Source organism: Eleutherodactylus coqui, chromosome 12, assembly GCF_035609145.1.
Source record: "Eleutherodactylus coqui strain aEleCoq1 chromosome 12, aEleCoq1.hap1, whole genome shotgun sequence".
NCBI lineage: Eukaryota > Metazoa > Chordata > Amphibia > Anura > Eleutherodactylidae > Eleutherodactylus > Eleutherodactylus coqui.
The window spans coordinates 131,457,474-131,474,795 of NC_089848.1; the positions used below are offsets into that span (position 1 = coordinate 131,457,474).

At 45.4% G+C, this 17,322-nt stretch overlaps 1 protein-coding gene across 1 annotated transcript in view; it reads left to right on the plus strand.

Annotated features, from left to right (window-relative positions):
* Positions 1-17,322, plus strand: part of MYO3A (myosin IIIA) — a 236,852-nt gene that overhangs the window by 204,956 nt on the left and 14,574 nt on the right. Inside the window, exons 30-34 of the mRNA XM_066584921.1 lie at positions 1,329-1,409; positions 1,495-1,618; positions 2,449-4,141; positions 5,228-5,348; positions 17,172-17,257. Coding sequence (XP_066441018.1) covers positions 1,329-1,409; positions 1,495-1,618; positions 2,449-4,141; positions 5,228-5,348; positions 17,172-17,257 — 2,105 coding nt within the window. The remainder of the gene's footprint in view (positions 1-1,328; positions 1,410-1,494; positions 1,619-2,448; positions 4,142-5,227; positions 5,349-17,171; positions 17,258-17,322) is intronic.

Here is a 17,322-nt window from a genome sequence, read left to right on the forward strand (position 1 = left end):
CTCCCTAAAGGGCCAGTGCACACTGCCCACCCCTTCTCCTAAAGGTCCAGTGCACGCTGCCCACCCCTTCTCCTAAAGGTCCAGTGCACGCTGCCCACCCCTTCTCCTAAAGGTCCAGCACACGCTGCCCACCCCTTCTCCTAAAGGTCCAGTGCACATTGCCCACCCCTTCTCCTAAATGGCAAGCACACACTGCCCACCCCTGCTCCTAAAATGCCAGCACACATTGCCCACCCCTTCTCCTAAAGGACCAGTGCTCTCTGCCCAACCCCTCCCTAAAGGGCCAGTGCACACTGCCCACACCTTCTCCTAAAGGTCCAGTGCACGCTGCCCACCCCTTCTCCTAAAGGTCCAGTGCACGCTGCCCACCCCTCCCCTAAAGGGCCAGCGCATGCTGCCCAACCCTTCTTCACAAGGACAAGTGCACTCTGCCCACCCCTTCTCCTAAAGGTCCAGTGCACATTGCCCACCCCTTCTCCTAAAGGGCAAGCACACACTGCCCACCCCTGCTCCTAAAATGCCAGCACACATTGCCCACCCCTTCTCCTAAAGGACCAGTGCTCTCTGCCCAACCCCTCCCTAAAGGGCCAGTGCACACTGCCCACACCTTCTCCTAAAGGTCCAGTGCACGCTGCCCACCCCTTCTCCTAAAGGTCAAGTGCACGCTGCCCACCCCTCCCCTAAAGGGCCAGCGCACGCTGCCCAACCCTTCTTCACAAGGACAAGTGCACACTGCCCACCCCTTCTCCTAAAGGACCAGCGTACACTGTCCACCCCTTCTCCTAAAGGACCAGCGCATGCTGCCCAACCCCTCCCCTAAAGGACCAGCACAAGCTGTCCACCCCTTCTCCTAAAGGTCCAGTGCACGCTGCCCTAATCTATCCCCAATACTGGGTAATTCTAATCGTGAAAAGACCAGGTGCTCTAATAAAGCAGGTATTCATTGTGTGCCAGAAAGTTTCTTCATGAGGTTTTTTTGTCTTAGAGAACCAACTTTTAAGAACCTTATAAGGGAGTCCAAAGTTTACAGAGCAAGTCTATTTCCCTTGTAGTGTTACTCCAACTATAGCTTCTGTGTTTCCATACAGCTTATTGCCAATAGCTGGGGGCATCCAGCAGAAAAACTTGTTTTGGGGAAAGTTTCTACAATTCAAAATTGTAAAAGTAGGCCAATAAGGAAAAAACGTATTAAAAGATGGAAGACCTGTGGGCTGAGGGTGTTGGCTCTCGGTCTACTCGGTTGTAAGATTATGCAGTAGTACAGTGCATGTTCTGTATCCATCATATCTCAACTAACATATGACTGTAGATTATTGTGTGTTTGGAAGCTTATAGAGGCCATGTGGTACGAAAAGACATTCATACAAAGGCGGAGCAGATGGAAAATGTCATCATCATGTTCCAAGCACGTATGTATGCATTCTGCCCTCACCATACAGAACTTACGGGATATTGTTTATTGCTTTATCATCCCTTATGTGTAACACATTCCAGGTGCCAGAGGATATTTGGTCAGGATGAAAGTGAAAGACATGCTGAAAAAAGAGAGTGATGCAGCCACTAAAATCCAATCTCACTATCGCGGCTTCAAGGAAAGGCGGAGTTTTCACAGAAAAAAGTAAGAAAATTACTTTTCTTCTTGACAATCACGGCCGCATAACGAGATGAAACCATAACATTGATTTCAATGGTTTCATTTTCACTTACACTAGTCTCGGGTGTTAATATCACATGCAAGAAAGATAAAGCAGGACCGATTTTCCTACTTTTTTTTTAGTCTTGCATGCACTAGCGTGGAGTTTGAGTGATCCGAAAAAACTGCTTATGCGCTAATATGCTTCATAGCCGCGAGTATACTTGTACATACGCCAATCTGTTCAAGCCCTAAACAACACATAGAGTAAAGCAAGCATTCCATATCTTACATTCTAAAGACACAAGCCATACTCACCTCCTTCAGTGGTCCCTGGTCCAGTGCAGGAGTCCCGGTCACATGCTAGTCACCATTGAAGCCTGTGATTGGACGAGTGGTCATATGAACAATGAACAGCATGTGACTGCTGCAACTTCTTCCAGGATCAAAATGGTGGAGACTGTTGAAATGAGTATAGCGTTTTTTTTTCCTTTATTACATCCCTAGCCCATTACATTTTTATCAGCCCCCGGAAAACCCCTTCAAACAGTATGTCTCATTAGGACAACACCTATCCATCTGCACTCAAGGGCATATGGATGTCACAGACAATGGTCTCCTTAGCCCAACAGGTATTGCATGAATGGTCATTCATCTGAATGATCGGGATGGAATGCTACATTCTGCTAGCAATGATGTGCATGCCTAGGTGTAACTTTCCCCAGTGATAACAGCTGTCTACATTAGACAACCCCTTTAATTGAAATACTTTCCATGCTGGCATAAACATATTAATACAATCCTGTTTTTAACAGGGAATCATTGCAGAGAAAACAATGTCCAAATACTAGTGAAGTGACAAAGAGTGATAAATCCGAGGAGACAACAAAAGATAGCCAAACCGATGAAGGGAAAAAAGAAGAAGAAGCAGCCATTGTAATAAAGGGTGATCAACCAGAGGAGAAAACAGAAGATGGCAAAACCAATAAAGGGGAGAGCGAAGAAGAAGCAGCCATTGTGATACAGAATGATCAACTGGAGAAGACAACAGAAAGTAGCAAAACCAAGAGCGAAGAAGAAGCAGCCAATGTAATACACAGTGATCAAGTAGCAGAACCAACCGAAGCAAACAAAACCAATGATGGTAAGAGTGAAGAAGAAGGCAAAACCACAAAAGGGAAGAGCGAAGAAGCAGCTGCCATTGTGATACAGAGTGATCAACTAGAGGAAACAACAGTAGATGAACAAGCCAATGAAGGTAAGAGTAAAGAAGAAGCAGCCATTGTGATACAGAGTGATCAACTGGAGGAAACAACAAAAGATAGCAAAACCAATGGAGGTAAGAATAAAGAAGAAGCAGCCATTGTGATACAGAGTGATCAACTGGAGGAAACGGATGCTAGCAAAACCAATGGAGGTAAGAGCAAGGAAGACTTGGCAATCGTAACACAGAGTGGTCATCCAGAGGAAACAACAGAAGATAACAAAACTGATGAATGTAAGAGTGAAGAGGAAGTAGCCATCGTAATACAGAGTGATCCCGTAGAGGAAACAGCAGAAGAAAACAAAACCAATGAAGGTAAAAACGAAGAAGAACCGTCCATTCTAACACAAAATGTTCCCCTAGAGAAGGCAGAAGCTAACAAATCCGATGAAGGTAAGAGCGAAGAAGAATCGACCCTTGTAATACAGAGTGATCAACAAGCAGAAGCAAAAGAAGATAACAGAAGCGATGGATGTAAGAGTGAAGAAGAAACGGCCACTGTGATGCAGGTTGATCAACCAGTGGAAACAAAAAAAGCTAACACAAACCATGAAGGTAGTACTGAAGAAGAAGCAGCCATTGTAATAAAGAGTGATCAACTGGAGGAAACAGAAGCTAACAAAACTAATGGAGAGATGAGTGAAGAAGGAGCAGCTGTTGTATTACAGAGTCATTTCCGAGGACACCAACAAAGGAAGCAATTGAAGAAAGAACATCAAAATACTCAAAATGAAGATAATGCCAACTTGTCAGACAACCAAAAAGAAGATGCACTGGAAGTGGAAAAAGGGCAGAGCGAAATTGACAAGGATGATGAAGAAGAGAGTAAAGCTGCCGTACTCATCCAGAGCAACTATCGTGGTCACAGAGACAGGAAGAAACTCAGAGGAGAAAGAGAGAAAGATATGAAAACCGAATCATTGCCGGAAACCACTCAAGACACAAACCATGCCTTAGACAGCGAAATCCAAAAAGATGACCATCCAGCTGGTGGTGGAGGACCCTCTCAGACTGATATGAATTCCAATGTAGATAGCAACGGAAATCGCGAGACTCATGCTGATGACGATGAAGAGAAAGCAGCCGTTCTTATACAAAGTAATTACCGTGGTTTAAGAGAGAGAGAAAGATTGAAGAAGGAAGGCAAGTTTCCAAAGAAAGATAACGCATTGGAACTAAATGGCATAAATAACGATACAAGTGAGATGAAAGAAATAGAAGATCTGACATTCTTCATGGAACAGGTGAGAACCAACCCTGTAAAGTGCTACAAGATAAGACCACTGGTAGAAGAAATGATATAGATTGTCAAATAAAAATATACTCACTGACAAAAAAATAACGTACCAAGAAGGAGATGTTGGAATCAGATGAAACTTTCTATGTGTGAATGTATTGATACATATAAGTGATTACAATATGTTTTCAGCTTAGCCTTTATCCAAAAGACACTTCTCTACGTTCTTGGACCTTATGCCTGCAGGGCTTATCCTGTGCACTGCAGTTTCTCTCATACCAGTATGTATCCCCAGCTCCTTACTCCACAGCATGGCTGCACAGGCTCAGAGGAGTATTCTCAGCTCCCAACACTGCAGCAAAGCTGAGCAGACACAGAGGAGTATACCCAGCTCCTCACTCCACAGCATAGCTGAACAGCACAGAGTATCCCTAGTTCTTCACTCTACACTATAGCTGCACATGCTCAGGGGAGTATCCTCAGCTCCTCACACTGCAGCATAGCTGAACAGACACAAAGGAGTATCCTCAGCTCCTCACTTCACAGCATAGCTTAACAGATACAGAGGAGTATCCCTGGCTCACCACTCCACAGGATGTATTCACAGGCTGAGGGGAGTATCCCCCCTTCCCCATTCTGTAGCATAGCTGAACAGACACAGAGGAGTATCCCCAGCTCCTCACTTCACAGCATGACTGCATAGGCTAACCACTTCCTGTCCCTTCTTCCTGCTCAGAGCTGCTCCTCACTTCCTCCCCTCTTTAAAGTCACAGTAGTTTACAAATCACTGATACAACATAGAATGAACAATAAAACAGCAACAGTGCCTCAGAGTTGCGCAGAGCACGACTCACTTATCAGAGGGTTTTTTTACACTTTTTTACTGAGAAGAGACGAAAAACAATGCTGAGTCCGACTGTCTGTTTGACTGCAGCAGATTAACAACATGACAAGTGCACTGGGGAAGGAATGGGCATTCGTATCCATACGCCTGTATTAATCTACTTTATTGTTACATTGTTACTACTGTGGGATGAGCTGTACTCTCTGCTTTAGTGGATGTCTCCAGGTGTTACATGTTATATCTTTCCAGATCTCCAGATTGTCAGAAAACTATTTAATTTTGCAACAACGGCTGAGTGATACAATTATGTTTGATCCTGGAAGCACAGCGACGTTAATGAAGGAGAATGATCCCCATAACATTAAGACCGGTAAGGTATTTACCATTCATTCTCTGAAAGTGCAGAAAGTAAGTTGTTATGGCCGTGTCGCGGATGGTAGATTGCGATGTAAATTCAGGATACGAAGCTACAAAAAGGTTACAATGGGAGATGATCGCGATCCCCTGCTGCAGCTGTAACAGAAGCAGTAGGGGATTCCTTCAGCCCGCCCAGGGATGTGAGGTCATCATATTCAGGGGCTTAACCTTGTACTTACAGTAGCAGCAGGAGATCATCCTGTGTTTTCAGTGCGGCCGGCACTGCTGGGGTTTCACATCCAAGGAATTCCCTGCTGCGACTGTGACAGCCATGGTAGAGATGAAGGGAAACCCTCAGGGATGCGAAGCGGTTTTCTTGTAAAAACGCCTCGCATCCAGGGGGTTTCTGAAGGTTTGCGAGAGCAATATCGGGATATGAATCTCAGCCTGATCTCGCTCGCCAGTGTGCAGGAGCCCTAAATGAGTGACCAAATCGGGGCTATAAACTGCTGAGATCACACGGGGGCTTTATTACTTTGGGGGCACAAAGGGGTTCTACGTATCACTCTGTTGAGGCACTGAGGGTGTCGCGGCTGGTCGGCATACTAACCATGATGCGGACGCAGACTAGTTGCTCTGCTTCTATACAGGTTGCCGGTTCATACATTTTGTGTGGGGGTTTTGCTACTATCTGTATTCGTATAGGGAGTTTTTATTAGGTGGGGTTTCTTCTCTGGTCTACCTATCAGCAGGTAGGGAGAGCTTTATATTCCTACCCCTTCGTTAGCTTATTGCTGTTTATTGTAGTTCAGTTGGTCGTTGTGGTTGGAGTGGTGTCCTCCTGGAGTTAGCTGGGCATCTTTCGGTTGAGTTGTGGCTTAATTCCCACTGTCTTGGTTATTCGTACTGGGGCTTGGTATTCTCCCTTGCCCTTGCTAGGGAAAGGTAGCAGGTCGAGAGGCATTCAGCAGGTTCGCACTTATCAGAGCGGTCAATCTGCCTAGGTAAAAACCTTTCCCGGTTGGGAGCAGAGCCAGTTTTCCCTCTATTTTGTGTTTTCCTTGGTTGAATAGGTGTTTTACTGCAGCATTGCGTTTCCCATTTGTCTGGTGTTGACACGGTCTTGCGTCTGTCTTCGGCAAAGAGTGCATTGCTCTCAGGTCATACATGACAGAGGGGTTCTGTAACTTTGTCGGGACTCAGAGAGGACACTATTAATTATCCAGGGCACAAAATGGGCATTATTACCTTGTCAAGGGGGTACAAAGAGAAATTATTACTGTGCGGGACACCAAGATCATTGTTACTGTGGAGCAACAAAGTGGCCCTGTGCGGAGGTCATTGTGCAGGGAGGGAGGAGGTGAGCTGTGATATCACCTATTGTGAATGGTGGATCCTGTGTTATCTATATATAGGTGTCACCTGTCAGTGTAATCCTGTCTGTACAGGAAGGGGAGGAGGTGAGCTGTGACATCTCCAATTGTAAATGGTGGATCCTGTGTTATCTATATATAGCTTTCACTTCTCAGTGTAATCCTGACTGTGATGATGAGATGACGGCTGAGAAGCTTTGTTTACAGAATAGGAAGTGTAAGACTATTATCAGGCTTAGTGTTCAGTGTGCAGGGAGGGGAGGAGGTTAGCTGTGACTATTGTAAATGATGGGTCATGTGTTATCTATATATAGGTGTCTCCTCTCAGGGTAATCCTGCCTGTGATGATAATGAGATGACTGCTGACAGGAAGTGTCAGACTATTATTAGGCTTAGTGGTCAGTGTGCAGGGATGGGAGGAGGGGAACGGTGACATCACCTATTGTGAATGGTAGGTCATGTGTTATCTATATATAAGTGTCACCTCTTAGTGTAATTCTGTCTGTACATGGGGGGGGGGGGAGGGGAGCTGTGACTATTGTAAATGGTGGATCCTGTGTTATCTATATATAGGTGTCACCTCTCAGTGTAATCCTGTCTGTACAGGGAGGGGAGGAGGGGAGCTGTGACTATTGTGAATGGTGGATCCTGTGTTATCTATATATAGGTGTCATCTCTCAGTGTAATCCTGTCTGTACAGGGAGGGGAGGAGGTGAGCTGTAACTATTATGAATGATGGGTCCTGTGTTATCTATATATAGGTGTCACCTCTCAGTGTAATCCTGCCAGTGATTATAATGAAATGATGACCGTTGAGAAGTTTTCTCTACAGAAACGGAAGTGTCAGACTATTATTTGGCTTAGTGGTCAGTGTGAGAACTGCAGGATTTTAGGATTTTTAAAAATATGGATCGTGATTATGAACATTTTAAAAAATCATCAAAAATTCTTATAGATGTTCAACATAAAAACCTGATTTGTACAAGCGACTATTTTCTGATGACATAATCCCTTTCACTGAAGTGGGTTGTAGACTTTTCTCTGCCTCACCTGTATCTGTGATCAGCTTGGGCTGCCGTTAGTATTTTTCTCTGCGTCCCGCACACCGCAGCGCATCCATACCAGTAGTGTATTCTCCATGTGAGAGCTCGCCGCTCCTCCACCGCCGTCATGCTGTGCTTTCTTCCACATAATTTAATGCAAAATACCCCGTATATTGTTTCTAATATATCACCTGCTCGGCGTCCAAAAACAAATTAACATTTCCAGAAAGCTTTTGCGCAGTCTTTGTTCCGGCGCTCCACTTGTGCGCTGCCACGGTGTCAAGGCGATATCTGAGGGTATTTACAGGTTCATTTAGTTTTTTTGCTATCTTCTGTCAGATTCCATTATTGGAAATGTTTTGAGGCAGAAATTGCTGTTAGCTGCCAACTTCTCCGCTGATGCAATGAAGCTATTTGGTCTCCTTCGCCGCCATTTATACATCAGATTGGAGGAGAAACAAATGATGTTATTTTATAAGAAATGTGATTTGTTTTCTCATCCGCATTGTAATGTTGTTGTGTCATTTCTTCTGTATATACTGAATGCATATCGTATCACCAAAGGCAAATTAATGGCATTATTGTTGGCGGACGCCTCGGAGGACAAAACCTATTATAGAAAACATACAACACAAAGGCAGAACATAATATAACATAGTGCTGTATGAAAGGTCAGTGGAAATGGGAAGGTAGCCAAAGTGATCAAAGTTTACCTGAGGAACCCTTTCATGGTTTACAGTATTTCTGTCTTTGTCCACTCTTCACTGCAATTTTGTGCAAATTGTGGCAAAAATTAGTTGGTTGAGGCAGTGTGTAACTAGAGCCCTATGGGCCCCAGAGCAAACACTACACTGCAAAAGATATCATACTCCAATATCCCCTTACCAACCCACATCATCCTCCAATGTCCCTCAACCAACCACCATCATCCTCCAAAGTCCACCACCCAACTTCCATCCTCCAATGGTCCCCAACAATCCTCCAGTGTCTCCCACCCAACCCCCGTCATCCTCCAATGTTCCCCAACCAAACTCCATCATCCTCCAATGTACTTACACCAATCTCCATCCTCCAGTTTCCTCCAGTGTCTCCCACCCATAATCCTCCAGTGTCTCCCACCCAACTCCTATCATCCTACAATGTTCCCCCACCAAACTCCATCATCCTCCAATGTACTTACACCAATCTCCATCCTCCAGTTTCCTCCAGTGTCTCCCACCCATAATCCTCCAGTGTCTCCCACCCAACTCCTATCATCCTACAATGTTCCCCAACCAAACTCCATCATCCTCCAATGTACTCACACCAATCTCCATCCTCCTCAATGTTCCCAAATGAATCTATGACAAACATATGTGATCATTGTAGTCAATCTTCAGCTTCAGCGCTGGTGAGGGCAGGGATTAGTGCAGGTCAGTGGGAGATCAGTACGGCAGAGGAGGAGCAGCATAGGTGAGTATTGCTGTTTTTTTATTCTAGGGGCATTGTTACCGAATAGAGCCACACGGGACATTATTACCAAATGGGGCCATAAGAGGCATCATTACTAAGTGGGGCCTTACTGGGAATTATTATCGAACGGGGCCATAAGGGACACTATTATCAAATGCGGCCATTAGGAGTATTTTTACTGAGTAGGGGCATAAGAAACATTATTACTGCGTGGGGCCATAAGGGGCATTATTACTGAATGGGGACATAAGGTTAATTATTACCATTGGGGGCTATAAGGGGAATTATTACCAATGGGGTCATAGATGGCATTATTATTAAATGGACCATTAGGGGCATTGTTACCAAGTAAGCCCTTAATGGGCATTATTACTGAATAGTGCTGTAATGCACATTATTGCTAATTGGGGCCATAAGGGGCATTAATATCAATCAGGGCCATTCTGTAAGGGATAATATTACAGAATTGGGCCATGGATATTATTACCAAGTGGGGCCTTAATGTGCATTATTACTGAGTGGGGCCATAAGGGGAATTACTAACAAATGGGGCAATAAGATGCATTATTAACAATTGGAGCCATGAGGGATATTATTGCCAAATGGGGCCATAATGGACATTATTACTGAGTGGGGCAGTAAAAGCAATTACTGCTTTTTACTCTTAAGCCATAAGAGACACTATTACCAAATCGAGCCATAAAGAACACCATTATCAAATGGGGCCATAAAGGGCATCACTACTGAACAGGGCCTTAGGCATTAGTACCAAATAGAGCTATAAGAGACGCTATTACCAAAGAGAGCCATAAGGGACATTATTACTGAATGGGGGAATAATGGATATTATTACTGAATGGGGCTATAAGGGACATTATTTCCAAATGGGGCAATGAGGGGCATTATTACCAAATCGGGCCAAAATGGGCGTTACTACTGAATGGGGCCATAATGGGCATTACTACTGAATGGGGTCATAATGGGTATTACTACTGAATGGGGCCATAATGGGCATTACTACTGAATGGGGCCATAATGGGTATTACTACTAAATGGGGCCATAAGAGGCATTACTACTGAATGGGGCCATAATGGACATTACTACTGAATGGGGCCATAATGGACATTACTACTGAATGGGGCCATAATGGGTATTACTACTAAATGGGGCCATAATGGGTATTACTACTAAATGGGGCCATAATGGACATTACTACTGAATGGGGCCATAATGGGTATTACTACTAAGTGGGGCCATAAGAGGCATTACTACTGAATGGGGCCATAATGGGTATTACTACTGAATGGGGCCATAATGGGCATTTCTACTGAATGGGGCCATAATGGACATTACTACTGAATGGGGCCATAATGGGTATTACTACTAAATGGGGCCATAATGGGTATTACTACTGAATGGGGCCATAATGGGTATTACTACTAAATGGGGCCATAAGTGGCATTACTACTGAATGGGGCCATAATGAGCATTACTACTAAATGGGGCCATAAGTGGCATTCCTACTGAATGGGGCCATAATGAGCATTACTACTGAATGGGGCCATAATGGGCATTATTTAATGCTGTTCTTTTACGTCATGGAAGTTTAAAATGTCAAAAACAGGTGGCACCTTAATGTGGTGTAAACCTCCGCAAGTTCTGTGTTTTGTAGAAAATGTGCGACGGTTTGCTGCCCCCTGTTTACTTGCGTTCGTCCCGCTTGCTGCTGATTTTGGCCAACGGACAGCTTGAGGCCACTTTGTATTTTTTTTTACAGGGCCACTTTGGGTCTCCAATCCACCCCTATAGGAGGGTACTGAGTATATACAGATGTAGCAGTGCTACTTTTGCAATGTGCTAGAACTACATGTATTATGACCAACATCATAATGTCATGATGGGCTGCAAATAAAACTGCCACCGGTCAACAAGAGAAGCCGTTCAAAGATTGAGTACATTGAGCTCTGCTACATCTGTGTATCAGCAGCGACATGATCAGTATATAAGATACCTAGGGGATGCTGAGATGACTCTGCCCGCTCGCTGTTGTAGCATGCTCCCCACCAAGTGTCTTCGTTGCCCTTCTCTCGCTGCGTCCGCCACCGTTAGGATATTTCCACTGCTGATGTCAGTGTAATGGCCGAGCATCTGCCGTCGTGTCAGACTACGGAGAGCGCAGCGGGCGCCACTAATTGTAGTGTGTGGGGGCTGGAAGGATCTGCTTGGTAATCATAGATGGTTAGTCGTGCGGCTTGTGCCTCCTGATGGATGATTCACCTCCCATAAATGTACATTATTCTCAGCTGTCAAACTTTTCTGTATCTTTTATTCTTTAATACATGAACTACTACAAACGCTTCTACGTGCTACATAATTACACATTGTCATCGTGCCGCGATGGTAATAAGGGACTTCTATTGAGAGTGCGACTCGGAGATGTTCAGCTCATAACGCACCGAAGGCTCACCAGCAAAATGTAGAATCGTGATGGCAGAAGAAGGCCAAGACGGCTGCTCAGGCACCTTTTATGCGGTTTTATGTTGGAGTTACTATTTACTGCCTTTTGTCTGGTTTGTTCTGGTTTGAATCCTTTTCTTTGTGGTGTGATGGATTTCTGTCTGTCCCAGAAAGGCTGATAATCACTTATTATTGATTGTCGTATGACATCAGCAGGGGGTTTTGCCAATGTACTATTACTGGTGCAGGTACAGGACCGTAATACAGACTGTATGGAGCCCTAAATACACATATGGTTATATACATGTACTGCCATACAGTGCCAAATAGCACCGTGCAATATTAAATAATACCTCCATGTTGTATTCAATAATCCCCTTAAGGCTGCGGCCTTTTTTTTGCTTCACTTTGGTCCCCCCTTCCCCCACACCTTGCCCCCTGCCGCCATCATCTGACCTCTATAACATTTTTAACATTTTGTCAACATAGTTGAGTGAGGGCTTCTTTTTTGTGGGACTTTCTGTGGTTTCTATTGGTACCATTTTGAGTTCTTGTGACCTCCAGTTTTTTCTTGGAGACGAGGCAATAAAAAAAGTGCAATCATGGCTTTGCGTATTTTTTTTCTGATGGCGTTCAGTATGCGGGATGAATAATGCATTACTTTGATAGATTTGACTTTTATGGATGCAGCGATACTAAATATGTTTCGGTTTGTTTTTTTCCTCATTTTTGTAATTATAAATATGGGATTTTTAAACTTTTTTATTACCTTTTAATTTTTTTAATAATTAAAACTTCTTTTTACTCCTTTTTTAGATTTTTCTTTTTAGTCTTCATAGGGGATTTGAACTTGCGATTACGGCTGTTGTGGGCAAATGTCAGCTGTCTAAGATAGCTGGCACCCGCTGTGTAAGGCGCAGGATCGGCTCCTGATCCCACTCGCTAAAAACTCCACATCGCCATGGCATTAATATACGTCCCGGGGAGTGAAGGATTAATAGAAGTGTGAACAATCAAACTATTTGAGTTCCCGTAACCGGGTTGATTCAGTCTCTAGCGTTAGCGGTATTACAAGAGTCCTCACCCTGGTCACAGTTCTCACTGATTTAGCGGGTATGAAAATCCTTTTTTTCCCAGACGGTCATGAGTCGGGGAAGCAGGGAATGCTGGACGCTTTATTGTCCCCTTACTTCAGAGGAACACTGCAAAACACAGGAAATACTCCTCTTGTCTTCCTCTAGATACAACTTAGCTGCCACACCCTTCCGTTCAGCTCCCGCTCGGAGTCCCGTTCTTGTGATCCTGCCCCGTTTAACTTATTACCGGACGCTGGATCTATTCTTTGAGATGTCATCCGTTCGTTGCTTGTGTCTCTGGGCCTGCAGTGTACTATTGCTCTTTATTGCACCAAATAGGAATCAAAGGGGGATGTTTAATTTAGAAGAGACGCCTCAACCGCTTGATGATGTCACAGGCGCCAGCTCCACCTCCACGCGGTGCTGCCACATTGCCTTCTGTAATACCAGGTGCCCCACTGCAGTACTGAAAGCACATAGGGCTGTCCATATTGCCGGGCCCGGGTGTGAACTGCAGGTGCAGCTCCCATTAAACTCAATGCAATACCATCTCAGGATGCTACTCTATGGACAGAGCTGTTTATTTCCAGCGTTGTCCACATTGACAGCAGACCAAGCGATCAGCTGATCAGTGGGCATTCTGAGCAGCCGACCCTCACTGATCGACTATTGATGACATATCCTAACGAGCAGTCAGCAATAATAAAAGTCTTGGACACTCCCTTTAATAGTCATTTTTGGTGGCCTAGGGTAGTGAAGGGGTTCCCTGCTGGTCCACAGCAGTCAAGAGCTTATACTTAATCTGGTTGTAGCAAGTTAACCGCTATTCTTGGGATAGGGCAAACTAGCAGATCGGCGGGGGTCCAAACACGGAAATCCCCACTGATTCTGAGAACGGGGATCCAGTCGGTCCCCAAATGAATGGAGCAGAAGTCGCACAGGCACATCGGTACTCCATTAATTTCACTGAGAGTGCTGGAGATTGCTGAGTGCTGGAACTGATCATTTTTGGGTGCTGTCATTGAAATGAATAGGGCGGCTGTGCCTTTGCATGACCTTTGTTCTGCTCATTTGAGGACCGACCAGACCCTCATTCTCTTGATCGGTGGGTGTCCCAGTTATCGGCCCCCACTGATCAGCTAGTCATCCCCTATCCCATCGATGGCAGGTAATTTGCTGCAACACTTTAACTATTAGCTCTTGATTGCTGTGGACCAGCAGAGAACCCCTTCACTACTTCTCATGGACAGGGGGTAACTTGCTACAACCGGAATAACCTTTTATGGTCCTTTTACACGGCCCAATAATCAGGGGTCCACATCTCCCCATGTAAACAGTGATTGTGTATGGGGATGAGTGATCATTTTGTTGACAACAACAGCCGTAGGAAATGGGAGCCCACCTCCTAAAACCAACTTTATACTAAGAGTAAATGTACTCAGCAGCTCTCGGACCTCCTGCAGATGCCGTATTGTCAGATCCTCGTTGTACGGCTCAGTAATATGGCGACCGGCGGTTCCATAAGGAAGCACATGAAGGTTTTTCCTGGCTTCATACAGAGAAGCAAAATTGTGACTTGCAGGCAAACGGATTCTCCCCTCGAAGCGTTGCTGTGTCCGCGGCCCCTTATTAGTCCTAACGATGCCTGCAGACCCGTTTCTCTAGTTTGCCCTCTGAGATGACAGTTGGCGGAGTTGATGCGTTATGTAAGGATCGCGGGCGCTTCCAATGGATACCACGTATTTGAACTGATGCTTTATAATTGTTTCTTCAGAGCATCCTAAGATGACACATAGGAGCACAAGCTTTCTGCACATGCAAGCACATTGTGAAGAAACAGAAGGACACATTTAGGATTTGCAGTCCACATGAGATTGGGGGGGGGGGGGGTCCGACTCCCTGCCCCCCACGATCAAGGGACTGAAGGTGCTTGATATTGCTGCTCACCACAGCTTAGTCACATTCAAGTCAACGGGACGGATCTTTAAAACCAGGCATGACCAAAAGCCTAAAGCTGTGCCTGTAAGTAGGGAATGGGATGTGGCGAATGCCGGCTAGCTGAATGGCAGAGGAGCCGGCAGTCAGAACCCCCCCCCCCCCCCCTCCGACCTGGTACTGAGGGCCTCTCCAAAGGATGTATTTTTATGTATGTTCTTGCACACACTTTTTGAGATCCATACTAAGGCTAACTTTACATACACAGGCGAGCGTGATATGGAACCATAAATCCCGCGCCCATATTGCGTTCCCCACCATGTGAAATCCCCAGAGATGTGAAGATGTGAGACCTTTTCATGTACAAACAGCCTCACATCACTTCGGGCATGCAGGGATTCTACAACGCAGCTGTCACATCCAGGCAGGAGGATCGCAGAGTTCTCCCATTCTTTTTAATGGGGCTGGTGTAATGCGCCGGCCTGAGCGGGAGGCCTGTCGTGACAGGGTAGACCGCAGGGACACCAAAATGGATGTCACGGGTGGCTTTGCGATCTCTCCCGCCAGCAATGCCAGCTTGGCCTAACTCATCCGGCTGCAGTACATAAACGTGGCAGTGAAGAATGTAAATGTCACGTGACGCCAGCACCCCTGAAAGGCCGCTATTCACTTGGTGCAAAATAAAGAGTCCACAGTCCAATAGAGAATTTAACAGAAAACCAACCGGAGGTGCACGGTTGTACTTTTTACTCACAACTTGGCAGTTTTGAACCTTCATCAAGTAGTTACTGGTGGGAAAACAACACTTTTCTGTACACATTCTCTCTTCTCTTCCGCACCTTCAACTTTACACTCTTACATGGAGACACTCTTCCCTCCGAACATCTTCAGTCCCAGTTATCTGATAGACCCTCCCTGGGGTCTGCACTTCCGACTTATTAGCAGCATTCACTCAAGTTTCTAGCTCTTATTCTCAGCCTTCTTAGATGACTTTTCTTCTCTTTTTTTGGCTGGAGGACCATTACTCCACGCTCAGCTTAGCGCAGGCATATCCACCTCCTCCGACTACATATTCATATCCTTTCTCCTACAACTCCGTGTCCCAACTACTCATGTGTCTCAACCACATCACTCACGCAGTTAAAGGGATACACACACAGAACTCACAGCAACCATCCACAAGCACACAGACTACAGCTTCGGCGCGGCTGTCAACAGCCCCATTGAAAACAACTGGCATTGTGATGCGAGAGCTCACAGAAAGATAGAACAATCCGCCATTCGTTTCCCGCATAGTATCGCATTGTGGTGCTATGCAAGAAATAAAATCGCTCATGTATATGGTTCTCACCGCGGTTGGCAGTGAGACCCCGGCTAGTCCAGCACCGATGACCGGCCTCGTTGGAAGTCGCTCCGATCGCTGGGTTTTCCCATCTATTGTGGATTCACACTGAAACTGATCCACAGAAAACGTTTCACGTGATTCTATGCTGCACTCCGGGGTCACCGGGAGGATTTACATACAGGGCAGCGCCAATTGTGAGAGCACTGGGGGCGCTAATCAAGGGGCCTTTCAATGCATTTCTCCGGTGTCTTCTTTCAGTGCTTCTTGTTGCCAAATATCACATTTCTTCTGCCATTTTGGCTACTAATAGTACGACCTGTAGCTGTAATGTGCTGTAAAGGCCTGTATATTGAGCTGGTAGATCGCTTTAAATTGCGGGAAATACCAATGACTGGAGCATCTTGTAAGTATTTGAGGACACTGGCTGGTGAAGGGCACTAGGTGGTGAAGGGCATTGGGTGGTGGAGGGCACTGACTGGTGAAGGGCACTGGCTGGTGAAGGGCACTGGCTGGTGAAGGGCACTAGATTGTGGAGGGCACTGGCTGCTGAAGGGCACTAGGTGGTACAACTTATCCCCCTTTAAATTAAGTTCTGTGTAGAATGAAAAGACTAAGATTTGCTTTTGCTTTTCCTGTTTCCATGTCTTGCCGTCTGCGGTATGTGATCTCGTCAGGTCGGGGAGTATTATCTGAGCCGCTGGGCATCACACGCTTTGCCAAGTCTCTGAGGCACCGTGATAAATATTTACTTGTGGCCGGGGGTTTACAATCTTTTAATGAAGTAAACCATTTATAATTAGGAAGCTTCCACAATCAGGAGAACGATCTGCAGCGGCAATAGAATACGTTAAAGACATTCACTGAGCTGATACTGTGGGAAAACCCGCTGCAGCCCAAAGCAGAACCAGCAGATGCTCCCGAAAATGCGACACATGGATGAGGAGCGACCGCTGCAACGTTTAGTCTTTACCAATGAAATCAGCGCAAGAGCCCGAGGGGCCCAAAAGCCCCTCTGTCCTTTATGAGAGTTGTGGGGCGACAGTTTAATCACTTCAGGTTCCTCGTCTGTTCTCAGACTTTCTATGACTTATTATTTGCTGTAATTTTGGTTTAATCTGTTTTGTCATTTTTATTGATTTGTTCCCAATGAAAAGAAGTGAAGCCTCAAAGGGCGCCAAGAAGACAGCAGCCAAAGACATTAATTAGCCCGGATGAGACTACATACTACAGCCTCCTCCATGTAAGTCCATTTGGCTTATTTCACACTAATATTAGTTTTTCCCACAAAAATAACTTATCGCCTTT